General features: G+C 53.1%; 1 protein-coding gene across 3 annotated transcripts in view; it reads left to right on the top strand.

Moving 5' to 3' along the window:
- MYO18B (myosin XVIIIB) overlaps nt 1-18,744 on the top strand; it is a 230,676-nt gene that overhangs the window by 58,937 nt on the left and 152,995 nt on the right. For all 3 annotated transcript variants that reach the window (XM_087423619.1, XM_087423618.1, XM_087423617.1), the window contains 6 exons: nt 1,276-1,468; nt 4,959-5,039; nt 7,092-7,239; nt 14,063-14,222; nt 17,039-17,222; nt 18,042-18,264. In XM_087423619.1, coding sequence (XP_087279745.1) covers nt 1,276-1,468; nt 4,959-5,039; nt 7,092-7,239; nt 14,063-14,222; nt 17,039-17,222; nt 18,042-18,264 — 989 coding nt within the window. The remainder of the gene's footprint in view (nt 1-1,275; nt 1,469-4,958; nt 5,040-7,091; nt 7,240-14,062; nt 14,223-17,038; nt 17,223-18,041; nt 18,265-18,744) is intronic.

The raw sequence follows: 18,744 nt of genomic DNA, 5'->3' as shown, positions 1-18,744 counted from the left end.
TCCGACAAGCTGCTAAGGGGGTGAGGCCGTGCACAGCAGCAGAGCAGCCGGGGTTCCCCAGCGTCACCGCGGATGCAGAATCAGCTCCCGCTCTCGCTGCTGGGGTAATTGCCATCCAGACCAGACACATTATCTAGAAACCGAGGGGGTCTCGCGTGCTTAGAGGAGGGAGTACCAGAGGTGGAAATGAGCTGCTGGCGGGGGAGGCTGTCTCAGCAGCAGGGCTGCTGCCGCACGGTTTGGTTCCTGAGCCCGCATCTGTGAAATGAGGGTATTGATGATAACGGTACCCGCTACTCCACCATTCACGGGCACCCAGTAGGTGTCTGGCTTTCTGAACATAAACTGACTTAATCTTCATGCGTGTCTATGTGGTGGCTAATCTTGGCCCCATTTTACAGATGGAAAACCTTAGTAAGTAACGGAGAAGAGCTCAGGTTCGGCTAAGGGCCCTCCGAAGCCTGTAGCTGATCCTGCTGATGATGATAACCTCAGGTAGCGTTACTGAGCACTTACCACGTGGCCGGCCTCGTGTTCAGAGCACGGATGCCTTATCACATCCAACCTCTCAATCGTCCTTGAGCTGGCTCCACCATTAACCCTTCCATGGCTGAGGCTCAGAGAGGTCGGGCAACTCTCCCGGGACACACAGCCCCTCCGTGGTAGAGGGAGTGTTGGAGCCCGCATGGGACTCTATCTCCAAAGTTGCTTAACTCCTGCATTTTGATGCGAATAATCCCTGCTTTGTCCACTCTGACAGATTCATCAAGAGGATCCAAGGAGGTGACGGACTGAAAGAACTTTGTAAACTGAGGCACTGAACAAAATTGTTTTTTATTGTAATGAGTTACTTAGACAGAAAAGGACGCTCTAGTCCTAACTTTATAGCCAATTTGCCATGTGACCTTAAGCAAGTCATTTCCGCACCCTGGGCCCGGTGGAAGGAGATTTCCTGAAGGCCTGCTGAGCCCAGGGGAGGCACTTTCCACACTTCAACTCCTCCGATTCTTGCCGTAGCCCCTGGGATTATCCTACTCACCTCTACTATCATTTAATGGTTGGGGAAACCCATGCTCAGAGAGGTTAAGTCACTTGCCCAAGGTCACACAGCCTGTAAGTGGGGAGCCTGATTTGGAAGCTAGATCTGCTGGATCCCCAAACCCACCCGGCATGCTGCCGCATCTTGTCCGTCTCTGTGATGGGGGAGTGGGAGGCTGGGACCCGCGGGGCTCTAAGGTTCCGTGTCGTCTCAGGGCGTCCCTCCTCTCTCCCCAGGTCCTTCTCCTCCCACCACCTCTCCATGGCCTCCATCACGGTGGTGGACCCTCCCGGCTTTCAAAACCCCCGGCACCAGGGCAAGGACCGGGCCGCCACCTTCGAGGAGCTGTGTCACAATTACGCTCACGAGCGCCTGCAGTTGCTCTGCTACCAGCGGACCTTCGTCTCCACGCTGGAGCGATACCGGGAGGTATGGCCGGGCCGAGCGGGGCCTTCACCAGGGCTCAGCGGCGGGTGGGGGGTCAGACAGGGCCGGCGGGGAGTCCGGTCCTCCGATCACCTTTGGCTTCCTCCTGTTTGGCTCACGGCAGAACAAAACCGCAATTCCAGGCTTGGCTCCCGAGGCCTCTGCTGCTCGCCCATCTGCAGCCCAGCCTCCATCCACGGCCCCTGCACCCTACAGCCCAGAAACGCCAGGGGACGTGGGGCTTCCCGGGCCTCGCTCCCACAGCTGTCCCTTCTTCCGGATGACCTGTCCCTCCACGCCACTTCACCCGAGCTGAAGCCTCCTTTAGCCATTAGCCTGCATCTTCCCCAGTGTGGAAAGCGCTTCAAGCTCTGTTGTTGGGTGAAGACAGTGGGTTTGCGTGCCCTTTGGATCAGACTGTGGTGGTATCTAAGACGGCTGAAGATGCAGTGCCGCTTCCAGGCACTCTGTGTTTCTCTAGGAGACGTACGCATTCCTGTCAGCCCTTCTTTTCTCATCAAAAAAAGAAAGTTTAGGGGCCGGCCTGGTGGCATAGTGGTTAAGTTCCCGCGCTTCACTTCGGCGGCCTGGGATTCGCAGATTTGGATCCTGGGCGCGGACTTACACACCACTCATCAAGCCATGCTGTGGCAGCATCGCATGTAAAAAATAGAGGAAGATGGGCACGGATGTTAACCCAGGGCCAATCTTCCTCAGCAAAAAAAAAAAAAAAATTGAAATTGAAATATAACATTTAAAGTGCGTCAATCAGAAGTGTACGGCTCAATGAATTTATCCAGACGAACATAATAGTGCATCCACTGTCCAGGTAAAAGGTAGACCATTCCCAGCCCCCGCAGATGCCCCCTCATGTCTACTCTCTCCTTCCTCCCTGAAGGGGACCCTTGACTCCAGCAAGTGCTAATGGCTAAATGTTGGAAATGACCAAGTTGCTCATCAATAGGACAATGGGTACTGAGATTATGGCCATTTCTTTGGTTGGAGGCCGCACAGCAATCAACATGAAAACATCAACATGGATAATTCTCAAAGAAATGACGTCGACGAGACCTAGGGTCTGACTCTAATAACTCTCACTCTTTGGCTGTTGGGCCTTAGGAAAGTCGCTCACCCTCTCTGATCCTCAATTTCTTCACATGTAAAATAGAACTAGCAATACTCCTGTATCAGTTACATTTGCCACATTAATGCTACATAATAAACTACTCCAAAGCATAGTGGCTTATAAAATAACCTTTTGTTATTGCTCACAAGTCTCTGGGTGGCCTGGGTCGCTCTTCTGGTCTTGGCTGGAAGAGCTCTTGTGCCTGAAGTCAGAGGCAGGTCGGGTGGGTGGCTCTGATGGTCTGGGCCCAGCTCTCATGTGTCTGGGGGTCAGCTGGCCATGAGCTGATCCAGGCAGGCCTTGGCTGGGACACCTCGTCTGTGCTCCAGGAATGCCCCCTCCTCCAGCAGGCCAGCCCAGGCTGTTCTCATGGTGCTGGGCAGGGTTCCAGGAGAGGGAGTAGAAGCGTGCGGGGCCCCTCGAGGTCTAGACTTGGAACTGGCCTTGTCACTTCTGCTGTATTCAATTGGTTACAGCAAGTCCAGGGCCAAGCCCTGACTCGAGGGTGGGCAATACGTTCCACTTGATGGGAGAAGCTGCAACATTTCTGTGCAAAGAGCATGGCTACAGGGAAGGGGAGAGAATGGGGTTATGTTTAGAATCATTTTTACTATGCTGCCTGAAGGGGCTGTTTGAGCATTTAATGCAGTAGAATAGAAAGTACCTAACCTGTATTAGGCATTCGATGTATGGTAGCAGCTACTATATTTTTTCCGTAATATTTCACTTATTTCTGATTATCAAAGCAATACCTGTTCTTTATTAAAAAATCTGGAAAGTACATATAAGTGTCAAGAAGCAGAAAACACCATCTCCTTTAGCCTTACCGTCCAGAGGCCACCACTGTTACTGCTCTCTGTTTTATATGAGCCGTTTCTCCAGATATCGTCTCCTCTGTAGATATCTGATCCTCTGTCCACATGGTTTTGCTGCCTGCTGTTTTCCCCAGAGCGTTCTGTTATCCACATTTTCTCCCTCCACATACAGCTCTTAGTAAACACGCATTTCAGTGGTTATGTCTGATTCAATCTCGTCTCTCCTTGGCTATCTGGGTGATTTCCACGATGAAGCCATTATAAACAACACCGTGATGGACATCTTTGTGCAGAGCATGGTCTGGACATTTCTCGTTACTTTTCTATGGCAATTATTATTATCTACAGTCTATGCTTGCTCCCACTAGCACCCAGCACATATTAGGTCTTCAGTAAATATCAGAAAAGTCTGGACTGAATTATCAGTTCCTGATAAAGCTCTCCCCATGGTCGCTGACAGCCCTACAGGATGAACCATGTCAGCATGTTGTTGGACTGTGGGTCTGCATCCCTTCTTCTCAGACAAAGGCTGAGGGCGATGACACAAACAAACAATTTGATTGAAAAATGGGCAAAGGACTTGAATAGATATTTCTCCAAGAATGATAAACATGTGGCTGATAAGAAAATGAAAAGATGCTCAATATCGCTGATCATTAGGGAAATGCAAATCGAAACAATGAGATGCCACTTCACACCCATCAGAATGGTTATTATTAAAAAAAAACAAACTAAAAAACAGAAAATAACAAGTGTTTGTGGGGATGTGGAGAAGTTACAGCCTTTGTGCCTTGCTGGTGGGAATGTAAAATGGTACATCCACTGTGGAAAAAACAGTATGATGTTTTCTCAAAGAATTAAAAATAGGATTACCATATGATACAGCAGTCCCACTTCTGGGTATATACCCAAAAGAACTGACAGCAAGGCCTTGAAGAGATATGTGTCCATCCATGTTCACAGCAGCGTTATTCACAGGAGCCAAAAGGTGGAAGCAACCCAAGCATCCATCACAGGTGAATGGATAAACAAATGTGATCTATCCATATAATGGAATATTATTCAGCCTTAAAAAGGAAGGAAATTCTGACACATGCTACAACATGGATGAACTTTGAAGACGTGCCCAGTGAAATAAGCCAGTAACAAAGAGACAAATTCTGTACGATTTTGCTCATATGAGGCATCTAGAGTCGTCAAATTCATAGAGACAGAAAGTAGAATGGTGGTTGCCAGGGGCTGGGGGGAGAGGGAAACAGGGAGTTGTTTAATGGGGACAGTGTTTCAGTTTTGCAAGATACTAAAAGTTCTGGAGATGGATGGAGTGATGGTTGCACAACATTGTGGATGTACTAATGCCACTGAACTGTACGCTTAAAAATGGTAAAATGGTAAATTTTACGTTATGCATATTTATCACAATTTTAAAAAATGGTTAAAAGAGAAAAGGCTAAGGAGTGACGAAAGTCCTCACTTCTCTTTCCTCCTCCAGAAGTTTTCTCCCCGTTCAGCTCATGGCAGGAACTAACGTTGAACTTCTGTGACTTTCCAGGAGGGTGTCCCTGTGCACTTTGACCTCCCGGAGCGATCCCCGGGGACCACGGTGGCCGTGCTGGATCAGAGTCCCTCCCAGGTAACACGGGGCCCAGCTCTCACCAAGGCTCTCAGACACCGAGAAGACTTTTTATTGAAATACCAGCAGACTTGAGCCTTTGAGCTACTAGTTCTCGACGCTGTCTGCACCTAGACTCACCCAGAGATTGTTAAAAACGAACCACTCCCAGATCCTGCGTTGACTGGTCTACGCATGGCCTGGGCAACGAATATTTAAATCCCCTCCATTGAGACCCACTGCTCTGCTCTGTCTGAGTCTGCGTCTTAGGATGCTCTCACACAGGGAGCCTGTGGTCTGAGATGGGGGGCGTGCAGGGCCAGTGCCCAGTGGTCTCCAGCCACTCTTGCCTGGAAAGCTCGGGTGTTCAGATGAGGATGCTGTGCCCAGCAGAGACTCGGAGAATCGGGGTCCCTGGGGGATGGAGAAGGGAGCAGTGTTGGGTCCAGGCCCCGGACCTCCCTTAGGGGGCAGATAGGCTTCAGTTTGGGGCATACCTGAGTCTTTACCCTCTTTTTCCATACCAAGAACACACTTTGCTGACCCCAGACCTGCACCTCTGCTCACTCCTCTCCCAGAACTGCCCTGGGCCATTTCACTCCACTTGCTAGGCTCCGATCCAGTCTTGGTGACCTTGGGCACGTCGCTCCACCTCTCCTAGCCTCAGTTTTCTCATCTCCGAAATGGGACTAATCGTACCCCCCGGGGTTGTCGTGAATGTGCACGGGATCTGGCACGTAAAGCGCCTGGCAGGTGCTTGGCACATAGTAGGCCCCGCAGGTTGCGTTTCTCCTGCATTTGACAGTACAGGCTGTTCCATCCTTGTCCCTTGTATCCTGTTGCCTGGGCGTGGGTGAACCCGGGGCTTCTCTTGGCTCACGGCGGGCCGTAGCTGCCCCTGCAAAGCTCCCTTGTCCGTGAGCCCTGCCAGCTGTTCCCTGCCTGTACTGTCTGTCGGCACCTCTTGGGCTGGTGCCCCCTCCCTGGAAGGGTCCTGAAGAGGTGACCCAGGCGGCATGAGGAGGGAGGGTCCCTGCTGTGCCCAGGATGGGCAGTGGCTGGGAACGGCTACCTCCTGAGGGTGGGCTGCCTGTCGATTTTGACCCCAATAAAGAAGGCCAAGGTGAAGGTTCAGGACACCTGGGATCCAGCTCCAGTTCTGGCCCCGTGCCTCTCCTATGACCCTGGACGTGTCCTTCTCTTCTCTGGGCCTCTGAGGGGGTGGACCAATATTTCCGAGTTAGGGGGACCACCTGTCCTGGTTTGCCTGCGACCTCCTGGCTTTAGCATGGAAACCCTCATGTCCTGGGAAGCCCCTTGTCCCGGGAACCCTGGGATGGTTGGTCACCGTACACATCTCATTTCCCCCATAGCCACTCGATGCCATTTTTTGTTGTGCCAACTCATTGTGGGCCCTTCAACAAGCCCCTTAGACACCTCAGGCCTCTCTCAGTTTCCCATCTGCAAAACCACAGGGTTTTGGTCTCTGACCATTTTAAACCTAGCTCGTGGCTAGATTTAAAATTCCACGTCTGTGCTGTTAAACCAAGTTCACCCTCTCCTCTAAAATATTCTCTGGGCATGTTGTTTTTCCCCTTAAGATTTTAGTTTGAAAAAACAAAGACTTGCAAGAGGAAGCTATGCAGACAGAATTAATCCTTTCGTGTTTGGCTGTGCGCAAATATACACAGCAGCCGGTGTGTATCTAGAAACGTGTAACTTACAGTGCGTTCCCTTGTTAAATCCTCCCTACGGCCCTCTGAGGAAGGTTTTGCCAGTCTCCGTTTTGCCTAAGAGGAAATGAGGCTCAGAGAGGTGCAGTAAGTTACCCAAGGTCACACAGGAGGTGAGGACAGAGGCAGGATTCAGACCCCTTGTAACGGAGAGGTTGTTAGTTTTGTGGTTTCAACACTGAGAGTCTGGGGGTGAGTGGGAGCATGGATCCCGGCCGGTGCATCTGCGTCATAATACCTGGGACTCAGATCCCCCAACTCCCTTAGGTGGGAAGAGAAGCCCAGGACTGGCGTCTGTCAGGGATCAGGGCTCCTCGGTGTATCCTTGATCTCCCACCAGGTCCGCTCACCAGCCGGAGGAGGCACTGAGGACACCAGGGGCCTTTTCTGGGTCCTGGATGAGGAGGTCCGGGTGGAGGGCTCCAGTGACAGTGTGGTGCTCGAGCGTCTCTGTGCGGCCTTTGAGAAGAAGGGAGCCGGGGCCGAAGGTAAGGCACTAAGGGGGAGAAGGATGCTGAGTCCAGCCTGGGAGGAATCTGTCCTTGTCAGCTGCAGGAAAAGCCCTGACAAGGTCTACACGGTGGGGCTGTGGGCTCTGAGTGCAGAAATGTCTGCGCGTGTGCCCGTGTGTGCTTTCATTCATTTCTGTGTTCATTCATTCACATATTCAACAAATGTATTTAGCAGCTACTGTGTGCTGGGTACCGTGCTATAGAGGGTGAACCAGCCTGACGCGGCCCATGTCCTCGTAGGGGAGAGGAAGGGGGAAGAGGCCACGGAGAAGCTAACAGATAAGCACATACGTGTACGGTGGGGTGAGCCAGAGATGACAGACTATGGCGCTTGACGTTGTGCATCAGGCAGACTTAATTTCTCCGGGAGCCAGGGGCCTCTCAGGGGGAGATGCACGCAGGTAATTCCGACAGAGAAGAGGGAGCACGGTGCGGGACAAGAGGGGAGATGTTGTCTGGGCTCAGACTGCAGAGGCCCTTGTGAACCATGCAAAAAACATTGGTCTTAAACCCAGAGCAATGAGAAAGATTCTAGGTAGTGGGAAATATGGTCAGATTCATGTTCTGGAAAGTTCATCCAGGCTGCAGTGTGGAGACGCGATGGAAGGTGGGAGAGGACCTGGCCTGCCCCTGGAGGTGGGCAGACTCTGAAAGTGTTTAGCAGGTGGAATCCACAGCACTTGGAGATGGATTGGGTTGGTGGGAAGGATAAGGGAGAGGGGAAAGGGAGACATTGAGCCGAAACAAGACCAGAGACCATGGGATCTGGCATCAGCCAGCCCCAAGTTCAAGTCTGACTGTTCATCAATGTGACACTGAGCAAACCTTGCATAGTCTCAGGCGGTGTGCTTGAACAGTGGGGATGGGGATCCGATTCACCAGAATTTCCCCTTCAATGAATGGGTGAGAGGATGGACGTGGGGGCTCCGTTATCTGTGTTGCAAGTGTTATTGATGAGGTGAGGCTATTGATGGCGATGAAGACTATTCTCCCTGTCCTTCAAGGAGGCAGAGGGATGCTGGCTGTACTCCACGCAGGACCCCGTGCACAGACATTAGTGTAGATTGTCTAGTAGAATTCTGTCACGTATTTGGAGGTCAATATTCTTACCCCCAAAAGGAGGAAACTGAGCTGCAGAGAGATGCTTTCAACATGCTTGTCCAAGAGGCGCCTGAGGGTGAGTGTCAGAAGGCAGATTCACAACACGCTGGGTCTGGATCTAACCTCTTATGATCCCCACTCCAGCGGGTACCCTCAGGCATTCACGGAGGCAAGTACACCTTGAGATCTTGTAGGTCCCAGCGGGCCTGGTGGGCAGCACGTGGGCTCATTCATTCAACAAGTATTTATGGAGCACTCAATATGTGGCAGCCACTGGCCTAGGCCAGGAGATACATCCCTGACCAAAGCAAATGTCTCCCTCCCCACGGGACTGACGTTCCAGAAAAGGAGATGGATAAGACGAGTGAATCTGGAAGAGGGAGATCGAGGACCACAATTCTGGTTGAGGTCATCAAGGTCACTATTGAGAGTTGGCAGAGAAGATGGGCAAGGACTCAGCCCTGGAACATTCCAATGTCAAGGGCCCGGGGACAAGATGAGTGACCACAAGGGAGACTGAGGAGGAGCAGCCAGGGAGGTGGGAGGGAAGCCTGGGGGATGTGGCCCTGGAAGCCGTGGGAGGAGGGAGGGACCGGCTGAATTAAATGCTGCTGAAGGCTCAAGTGAGGCATGGCTCAGGAACGGCCATTGATTTGACCGATGGGGCTCACTGGAGACGGAGACAAGTGCCATTTCAATGAAGTGTTTGGTGTGACCCTGTAACTGGAGTGGTTTATGAGAAATCGCGAGAAAAGTTGGAGAAAGATATACGACAACTCTCAGTACTGTTGTCCACTGGGCTGGTGACGGCAGAGTCCTCCACCCTGAGGGGACCAACCGGGTCCTCTGTCCGGGACATTCATGGAGCATTCCTGTGCTTGAATCAGGACATGAGTTTCTAAGCGGCAGCAGCAGTATCTAATGGTTCCAGCAGCCCTCGTTGGACCCAGCTCAGAGCTCTAACACCCAAATTGCCCCCAGAGAGCTTGGCTCTGCTGGTGACTGGCCCCGGGGCCAGCTTCTCCACTAGGTACGGGAGGGGCGCTGCCCGGGGCCCATGGTGCTTTTAGGGGCCCACGAAAATGTTTCCATTTCTGTTAAAAGCAGAAGAAAAAAATGAACTTTGAGGTCAAATACAGTGTTTTAATATATATATGTTATGGGCTGAATTGTATCCCCCCCCAAATTTGTATGTTGACGTCCTAACCCCCAGCACCTCGGGGTGTGACTGTATTTGAAGACAAGGGTTGTTAAGGTTAACTGAGGTCATTGGGGTAGGTCCTAATCTAATGGGACTGGTGTCCTTGTAAGAAGAGGTGAGGACACAAACATGGATGGGGGAAGGACGCGGGGAGAAGGCAGCTGTCTATAAGCCAAGGAGAGAGGCCTCGGAATGAAGCCACCCCTGCCGACACCTTGATGTTGGACTTCCAGCCTCTGGAACTGTGAGAGAATACATTTCTGTTGTTTAAGCCCCCATGGTACTTTGTTATGGGAGCAAACAAATACAGTATACTTATGTATTATTAATATGAATCTGTTTTTATATCAACACAGTGAGGAAATATAATTTTTAATGTTTTTTTTTTATGGAGGAAGGGGCCCACAAAAGCAAAAGTGTCTAGGGCCCAGGAAAGTCATAATGTGGCCCTGCATGGCCCTCGCCCTGGAGGATTCCTGGTGCTCAACTCGACCTTGACAATGATGCCTCTGTTCTCTGAAGGTCACATCTGTTCTCTGAAGTACATCCACCCCTTTACCAGCCGGTGAATGAGGAAGGGGGAGCAGAGGAAACTGCTGTTTGTGGAGCTCTTAGCCCAAGCCAGGCATCGTGGGCTCTGCTATGCCCCTACAGTGGGGTACCTGAGGCCTCTGAGCGTCCAGGCGGCTGACCAGGGCTCTGTAGGCGCCGAGAACAGAGCTGGCCCTGCACCCGGGAGGCCTCCCTGCAAAGGCCAGGCAGACCCACGACCCCTCTCCAGGCTGTGAAAGTGGCCCCTGTCCTCTGGAAATGACTTCAGGGCCCAGGAATGGAGGTTTCTGGGGGGTGGTGGAGGAGGAAAAACCTCACCCGGATCCCCAGGAATCCGGGAGCAGAGCCGTGGAAAGCCCAGGCTTTGGACCCCAGAGACCTGCCTGGGATCCCCCTCCATGGCTTCATTGCAATGCAGGTGACTTCTGGGAAGCCACCTCCCCGTCTGTAAAATGGCAATAATGGTCACACCCACCTCAGGGGCCGGTGCGAGGACGGAAGAGCTAACGTGTGCCAGGAAGCGTTTAGACATCCTCCTCAGACAGAGTAATTGTCCATTACTCCTCCTCCGAGCCCTCCTGACCCCTCTGCAGCCTCGCTGTCCCATCACAGCAACCTGGTTGTGTCTTTCAGGGCCCTTTCCGGGCTCTGGATTGTTCTGTTACCTATGTGCCTTACTTGCTCTGTCTCCCCGACCTCCCTGTAGCCCCCCGAGGGTGCAGGGTGACCTCCTTTTGTTCTCTGCTGCCTCCCCAGGGCCTGGAACACGCCACAGCCTCCGTGGGTATCTGCCGCTTGCCCTGCCCCCTTCCTCCCTCCCTTGGTCCCGATCGCACCTCTCTCTTTGCTGCCCCTTAAACACCCCACGCAAACACCCTGAGGGCTGCCTCAGGACCCTTGCATTGGCAGTTCCTTCTGCCTGGAACGCCCCTCCGCCACGTTTCAGCACCACTTGCTCCCTCGTCTCCTTGGGGGTCTCAGGGCCTGCCGACCACCTCGTGTGGAAGAATAACCCTCCCTACCTGCCCGTCTCCCTTCCCTGCTTTGCTCTTCTTTGCTGCAGCCACCACCATCGGATGTCACCCCTTTGCCCTCACCGGGAGGTTGGCTCCACAAGGGCGGGGGCTGTTCTGGTCACCTCTGCATCCACGGTACTTGGCATGGACTGGTGTGAGGAGGATGCAGTGCATGCTTGATACAGAGCAGACAAATATGGGAAAACCCAGTGATCCAGAATCGAAGGAAATGAACTTCTCAGATGCAATGTTTTCTGGATCCCGACTGTTTTTTTTAAGGGTCAGAGGCAGAAGGCGTCTTGTGGGGTGTGGCTCGGGCAGGAGGGGGTTTGGCTGGGTTTGTGGCCCCCTCTCCTTTTTCTGTGAGGTGCCAATCCCAGACACCCCAAGCAGGACTCTAGAAGGCTCTCCGTTCCCCAGGGGAGGGGTTCTGTTATATCCTTTGTGCTGGGTCCACTGAGATAGACACATTAACTCAGACATTTTGGTTAAAAAAAAAAAAAGATCTTTTGCCTCTAGGGCTTTCTGATGAGCTCTGAGTTAATGAGAATGTTCCATCAAGCAGAGCACGTGGGGTTTCTGGCTAACCCAGCGCTCGCTATCTGTCGTCTCTCACCTAAGGTGCATTTGCTGGGCGGCGGGCTGAGCAGGGGCTGGGGGCAGCCCTCTCAGAGCCCAGGCCCAGGAGACAGTCAGGCAACAGGCATTCGCAATGCAGCTGTAGTGGGTGAATGTCAGGGGCAGAGGGGCGCAGAGAAGCCCCTAGACCAATCTGGGGGTCAGGCTCCCAGGAGAGGTGAAGGCTCTGAAGCCACAAGAGAAATACTGGGTGGAGCTCCATCTCACAGGCGTTTCCAGGGGCTCCTGAAAGTAAAGGCTGCCTGTGAAATGCTTGGATGAATAAAACTGGTGTGAAACCTCCTCCAGGAGAAAGTGGAGAATGAGGGGAACGAGCAGGCCGGTATCCTGGGAGCTCTTTTCCAGGACAGTTCCTGGGAAATGTGGCACCTCCATGTACTGGGCCACTACCCCAGTTGGAGACAGGCTTTGGGGCAGGCAGACCTGTGTCCTCATCCTGGCTCTGCCCTCCTACCTGCTATGCAACTTTAGCCAAGGCATCTCATCTCTCTGAACCTCAGTGTCACCTTCTGGAAACTAGCCTTGTAACACTCAAATCACAGACCAGAGCGAGGATGGAATGACATCATGCGTGTCCAGCAGCGGCTGGCGGGGGCTCAACAAACCCGAAAGTCCTTTCTTCTTTCTTGCCTTAGTCCCCTCTCCCTCCCCAAATGCTGTAGGGGTCCCCATTCAGAGCCCAGCTCTGCACTAGCTGGACATACGATGAATGAATATGGTCCCTGCCCTCAAGCGGCTTCCAGTCCAGTGCAGGGAGCAGCCAAGCAAACAGACACCTGTAGCATTGGCCAGGCAACATGGACGTAGGTGCCACAGCCTGGCATGCGCTTTGTCACCGTGCGCCCTGTGGGATGCTTCCTCTCCCATTGGAAGGGGACTCCTTGTGGGTGGGGACTGCATGGCTCTGACGGGCTCACGGGGGGCCCATGATGCAGCGACACTTCACTCAAGCAGGAGTGTTCCTTGCTCGTAACTTCAGTTATCCAGAACACAGAGGAGATCCGGGAAGTGAGGACAAGGGACCTCCAACCAGCCAAACACACGGCAGAATCCACACCGTTCCTCATCGGAAGCCTGCAGACTCTCAGACTGTGTTTATTTTGTATGGAATTCCAAGAAATGCAGGTCCCTCATTTCCTAGCTCACTGCAGTGTAGGGGGAGCAAATTAGGACTTGGGGGAGGGACACTAGACCCTAGTCCATGCGGGTACATTGATCATAGCGGGATGGGAAAACGGGGAAAGATCGTTCAGAGTAGTTACAAGAACCGAAACAATGCTAGCACTCCTGATAATAATCGGTTTGGGGCCACTGCTCACCCTGGGAGCATCAGTGCGATTAGAGTGATATAAAACATAACCAACAATTCTTTCATTCATTCATTCATTCGTTCCACAAGCACTTCCGGAAGCCATTCATGTGCCAGACACGATGCTCAACGTTGGGGATATGGAGATAAACCCTTTGTGACTCCCGAACACCAGCAAAAGGTTAAATGCAGGAAATGGAGAGACACCCACTACAGTTTATTGAGTGACTGCTATGTGCCAAGGACATAAAATATTTCACACACATTATCTCCTTCGGCCTTATGCACCCTGGGAGGTATGTAGTATTTAATCCACATTTTACAGAGGAGGAGACTGAGGCTCAGAGATTTCAGTGGCTTGGCCCCTGGCACACAGTAATAAGTGGGAGAGTCAGAATTTGAACTCATGTCTTCTCTGACTCCAAGCCCATTTTTCCCTCCTGTTCTGTCCCTTGCAGCCAAGTGCCTGCCAGCATCTCCCAAGAGTATACTGTGCATTGATTTGGTTGGTGGTATCCAAGATTTTAGGTGGCACACGAATAAATATTTTCAAAATATTTAATAATTGTGTATTTACTTACATGATTATTAGAAAATAAATGCAGGTGGCATACCAAACCCACAATATAATGCTTCTTTAGAAATGAATTTACTTGTACAAGGGTGAGTCGGTTTAAAGAAAACCTTAAGTCCATAACAGCCCAGGTGATACCTGAATATGGCAAAAATCATGAAGATTGTATGCACTGATGATGTTTGGGAACACAGGTATCCTGATTTAAGAAAGCACGGAGGAATACCATCCACTTTGGAAATAATGTGCACAAATGCACAAAGCAGGAGAAATGTGGGTGCCCAGAGCTGGTAGCTTTAGCTATCTGGAAATGTGCGAAAATGGAAAAAGTGTGTTCTTGGTGATGCCAGGTGATTGCAGAGTGTCCCCGCCGGGCTCCAACGCTCATGGGCTGTGTCTGCTTTCAGGGACCTCGGCCCTTCGGACCTGTGAGCAGCCCCTCCAGTGCGAGATTTCCCACCAGCTGGGATGGGACCCCGTGCGCTATGACCTCACGGGCTGGCTCCACAGAGCCAAGCCCAACCTTTCGGCCCTGGACGCCCCCCAGATCCTGCAGCAGTCGAAAAGGTGACCGGCCAGGGCTGGGGACGGGTCAGGGGCAGCTGAGACACCGTGTTCCCTCCCCACCGGGGCTGTGCAGTCACAACAACCCGGTGAGTGAGGGCCGGTCTGGGAACCCCTCTCTAATGAAACAAAGAACCATAACCGGAGTTAGAGCGGTTCAACGTCTCCCTGGGGCCGGCGCGAGTCCAGCTGAGGAGAGAAGCTGGCCTGCTGGGGAGGTCGCACTAAAGCTAAAGAGCTGTGACTTCTTATTTTGGCTCTTTGCCTTTCATTAAGTATCTGAGAGATGATGTGACTGGAACAACTTTTATGGACATCCTAGAACGAGGGGGTCGTAAAACCGAAGTGATAACGTTTTGTAGCATTAACAGAAACTCACTCTGTCCCCTGTCTGCTCTTCTTGGAAGAGCTGGCAGAGGGCTGGCAGCAAGGGCTGTGTTCAGTTCAGAGTTATTGGGAAATGCCTGATGCATGTGTGTGCGTGTGTGTGTGTGTGTATGCATGCACATGTGTGTGCACATATTCATGGTGACCCTCCCGAGTCCATTGCTGGAATCCTGCAGGGGCAGAGCTTGGAGACAAGAACAGAAGCAGAGACCGCCAGGGGGGTGCTGGGGGCATGAGAATGGGCAAGGAGCAGTGTTTACTGACCACCCGCCGTGTGCCTGGCATCAGGAGAGATGCTTTATAAGTATCTGATTACTCCTGGCACAACGCTGTATCCTTAGCCCCATTTTACAGACGAGAAAACTGAGGCCCAGGAGGTGAAGTGGCTCTCCTTTGATCACACAGCACAACAATGGCAGAGCCAGGGTACCAGTGGTCCTGGTAGAGGTTCTCAGGACATGATGGTCAGAGTTGATTGGAAACTCCGTATGCAGGGTGGCTCATGGGCACACAGCTCCAGAAGAGAGATCAGGTCAGGGGATGGGGCACAAGGAAGTTAACGAGCACACGGAGGAGCGCATGGAGAGCCAGGGGACCTGGGTCAGGTCCTAGCCCTGCCCCTTGTCACCTGGGTGACCGTGGGCTGTCACTTTCCCTCCCTGGGCTGTTTTGCTTCCTCCACCGTAAAATAACCATTCGTTGGACTAGGCTATAAGAAACGGCGGCTACTGCACAGCCCTGGAGTCAGACAATGTTCACCTTCTGCTTTTGCCTCTTTGCACAACATGGGCCTCAGTTTCATAATCTGAGAAGTGGGAGTGATGATGCCAAGCTCTCATGTTTGATGTCAGGCTTTGCTGATGTGACACTGCGGATGGCTCATGCAGAAGCTGGTTGACAGCAGGCCTTCAACGCACATCTTGTGGCCTTGTACATTCCCTCCCTGCCCTAAAATCCCGTGGCTCAAGCTGAGGGAGGGGTGTGGGGTTAGGAAAGGGCGAGGCACACCTTTGTGGACCAGGTGGCCGGGGAGTGAGGGGCATTCTGGGAGGAAGGAACTGCTTGTGCAAAGTCGGGGCTCACAGGGGTGAAAGAGTGTGGCGGGTTTGGGCGTAAATCTCGTTAGGATGTCTCGTTTGCTCGAGAGCAAGCACTGGTGATTTCTGAGAGCCGACGGTGCCTTTTCTTAGCGTGTGCTTCTGCGGCCAAGAGCCCAGATTCACCAGGACTGCTTGTTTAGCATCTGATTCCTGAGCCCCATCTGGTCTCTCTGGGGGGCGCTTCAGGGACTGGCTTGGCTGGCAAGCTTCCCAGGAGGTTCTTACACACGCTCAAGTTTCGGTCAAACACTTTTGCTTTGTATATAGGGAGCTGAGGCCCACAGAGGACACGTGACCTGCCCAAGGTCACACAGTCAGTTGAAGACCAGAGATCAGATCTCCCAACCCCACAGATGGGGCGATCCACGTATGGGAGTCAGGGCTCTGGGTGCGACCTCTTCTCCCTGTACTGGGGGTGGAGCCCACGTCCCCCAAGGCCCTGCCCTCTCCTCTCAGGGCCCTTGCTTCCAGGGCGCTCCTCTGGTGCCCTCCCTAGATTTTTATTTCAACACGAGTGTATTCAAGCCGTTGTTCATCTTTGTGCTCTGCCATGCATTTAATGACTTTAAACACCTTTGGCACATTCGGTCAAGACTCATTTTCTTAACAGTTTGGACAGTCAGGGTAGGCACAAAGGGAGACGGATAATGCATCTTGAGGGCTGGGGCCAGAGGTGCAGCCTGGACTTGAGGGAGTGATGGAAGGTGGCTGCCTGCTGCCACTGGCGGGGACGGGGCAGGTGGGACCGGGGAGGCGCAGTAGGGTCTGCCCGGCCTTCTTAGCCCTCTTTCACCCAAACCAGAGGGCAGGCCAGCTCAGGTCTATCAGAGCAGACTTTTACAGAGCCCTGGCCCTCGCCCGCTGATCTCAGAACCTGGACATTACAGGAGGGCCGAGCAAAGGCACTGTCCACTGCTTGGCATCAGGCCGGGCATTTCGCTGACAGGTCCAGACGGCCTGTTTGACCTGTGGTCACTCATTCCTACATGAAACAGAGTAAGCACCTCTTATGTGCTGGACCTGTGCTGGGGATGACCAAGACGATTTTGCCCTCTAAGAAAGAGCAGTCTTCGTAGAATTCCTGCAAGTGATGAGAATATCCAGGAGAAGGAGGGATGCTCTAAGGTCGGGGAGGAAGAGAGGCCTGGGGGAAGGAGCTGGCACTTGTCAGAAAGCAAGGGCTCTTCTGGCAGAAGGGACTGTGACTAAATGGGTAACAGCTGCGATGTGTGATTCCAGGGGACGGCTCAGTAAGCAGATCAGGAGAAAGCAGGGTGGACCCATTCCCCGGGAGCCCCCTGAAGCCCCCCTCTCTCCCCTCTTACCTGCCAGCGAGGAGCTGAGGAGCCTGTTCCAATCCCGGGCCAAGCTGCCCCCTGTGTGCCGGGCCGTGGCGGGCCTGGAGGGCACCTCCCAGCAGGCCCTGCAGAGGAACTGTGCGGTGAGGAGGACGTTTGCCAGCAGCTTTGCGGCCGTGAAGAGGAGAGCCCCGTGCTCCCAGATCAAGCTGCAGATGGTGAGTGGGTGCCCCGTCTCCATCACGTCCTGGCCTTCCCTGCCACGCATCCCTCCCTCCTCCAGGATGGGCTATCTGCCTGCATCCTCTCCAACCTCCCCAGCAAGCCTGGAGGGCAGGCATCACCCCACGCTCCACGGGGGAGGAAACTAAGGCTCAGAGCAGCACAGACACTTGGCCACATCACACCGCTGAGAAGCAATCCGTCCAAGTCTGAGGCCGAAGCCTCGGCTGCTTGGTATTGACTTGAGTGGCTTCAGGAAGTTCCCAGGAACCGAGGTGACAGTATCACAGCCAGCCCAGCCCTGCCTGCCTTCCTCAACTCTCAGATGCCTGCGTTTTTACCGCTAGGCTCTCCTGGGGGAAGGCAGCAGGATCCAGCACTACGTATAAATATGTTACCTAGAGACGTTAATCCAATAACAAATGAGAACACTGATGGGTCATTCGTTGGGCTGAGCCCAGAGGGTGGGACACGGGAAGGATACGTTTTGCAAAAAAAATTCACAACATATTATACTGGAAAAGCCCTCAGACTAGATCCTGGGTTCTTATCCACCTCTTCTGTGGTCTGCATGACCTGGGGCTGTTTGCTTGCCCTCTCCATGCCACAGTTTCCCCATCTGTTAGAACAGGGAATAGAGTTCCCTTATTTCTCGTGAGTACCAATCAGGCTGTAGATAGGGGGTCCTTCGTGGAGGACACAGGGGCCCCCGAAGATGCCCAGGCCTGGCTGACTGGATGTCTGGGGAGTGTCCAGAGCCCTGTGTGTCTCACCCCGAGACAGCTGGCCCTGACCCCCTCTTCTCTTGGTCCCAGGATGCATTGACCAACGTCATCAGACGGTCTCAGTTACACTTCATCCACTGCCTGGTGCCGAGCCCAATGGTGGCGAGCAGGGGCGGGCAGGGGTCTTCGACTCCACTGCAGCCTGATGGAGACCAGCCTGGGGCAGGCGGGTCCCTGCCCTTGGACATCCCGGCCCTGAGGGTGCAGCTTGCGGGGTCCTGCATCCTGGAGGCGCTGCGTCTGCACAGGACAGGTAAGAGGCAGTGGGGAGCGGGCGCTTGGCTCTGACTCCTGGGACACACCCACCAAACAGTGGCAGCCGAGGGACGAGAGCACCAGCTATGTGCCCAGAGCTTCCCACGCAGCCTCCCACTGGCTCTTCCAAGCAGCCCTGTGAGAGGGAAGCTAGGATTACCCCCATTTTACAGGTGAGGAAACCGAAGCTCAGAGAGGGGAAAAGACTTGCTCAAGGTCACACAGCTGGGCCACGGCGGAGCCGGGATTTGGACCTGGGCCTCTTTGAGCCCAAAGCCCATCTTATTTCCTGAATTAGTGTGCACTCCCAGAAGGCTAGGGCTGTGTCTTACTCATCTTTTCCACAACAAATGTCTGAGGAACATCTGCCTTGGGATAGAGTGGAATTCCCACAAGTCGTATTTTGGTCGTCAAGATGCTCAGCCTGGTTTGGGAGATGAGTGTGGAAACAGGCGATGACAATATGATGTGTCAAGGG

Source organism: Ceratotherium simum, chromosome 35 (genome assembly GCF_057802395.1).
Source record: "Ceratotherium simum simum isolate JZ-2026a chromosome 35, ASM5780239v1, whole genome shotgun sequence".
Classification (NCBI taxonomy): domain Eukaryota; kingdom Metazoa; phylum Chordata; class Mammalia; order Perissodactyla; family Rhinocerotidae; genus Ceratotherium; species Ceratotherium simum.
Note: the sequence above shows the minus strand (reverse complement) of the source record. Positions and strands in the feature narration are given on the sequence as shown.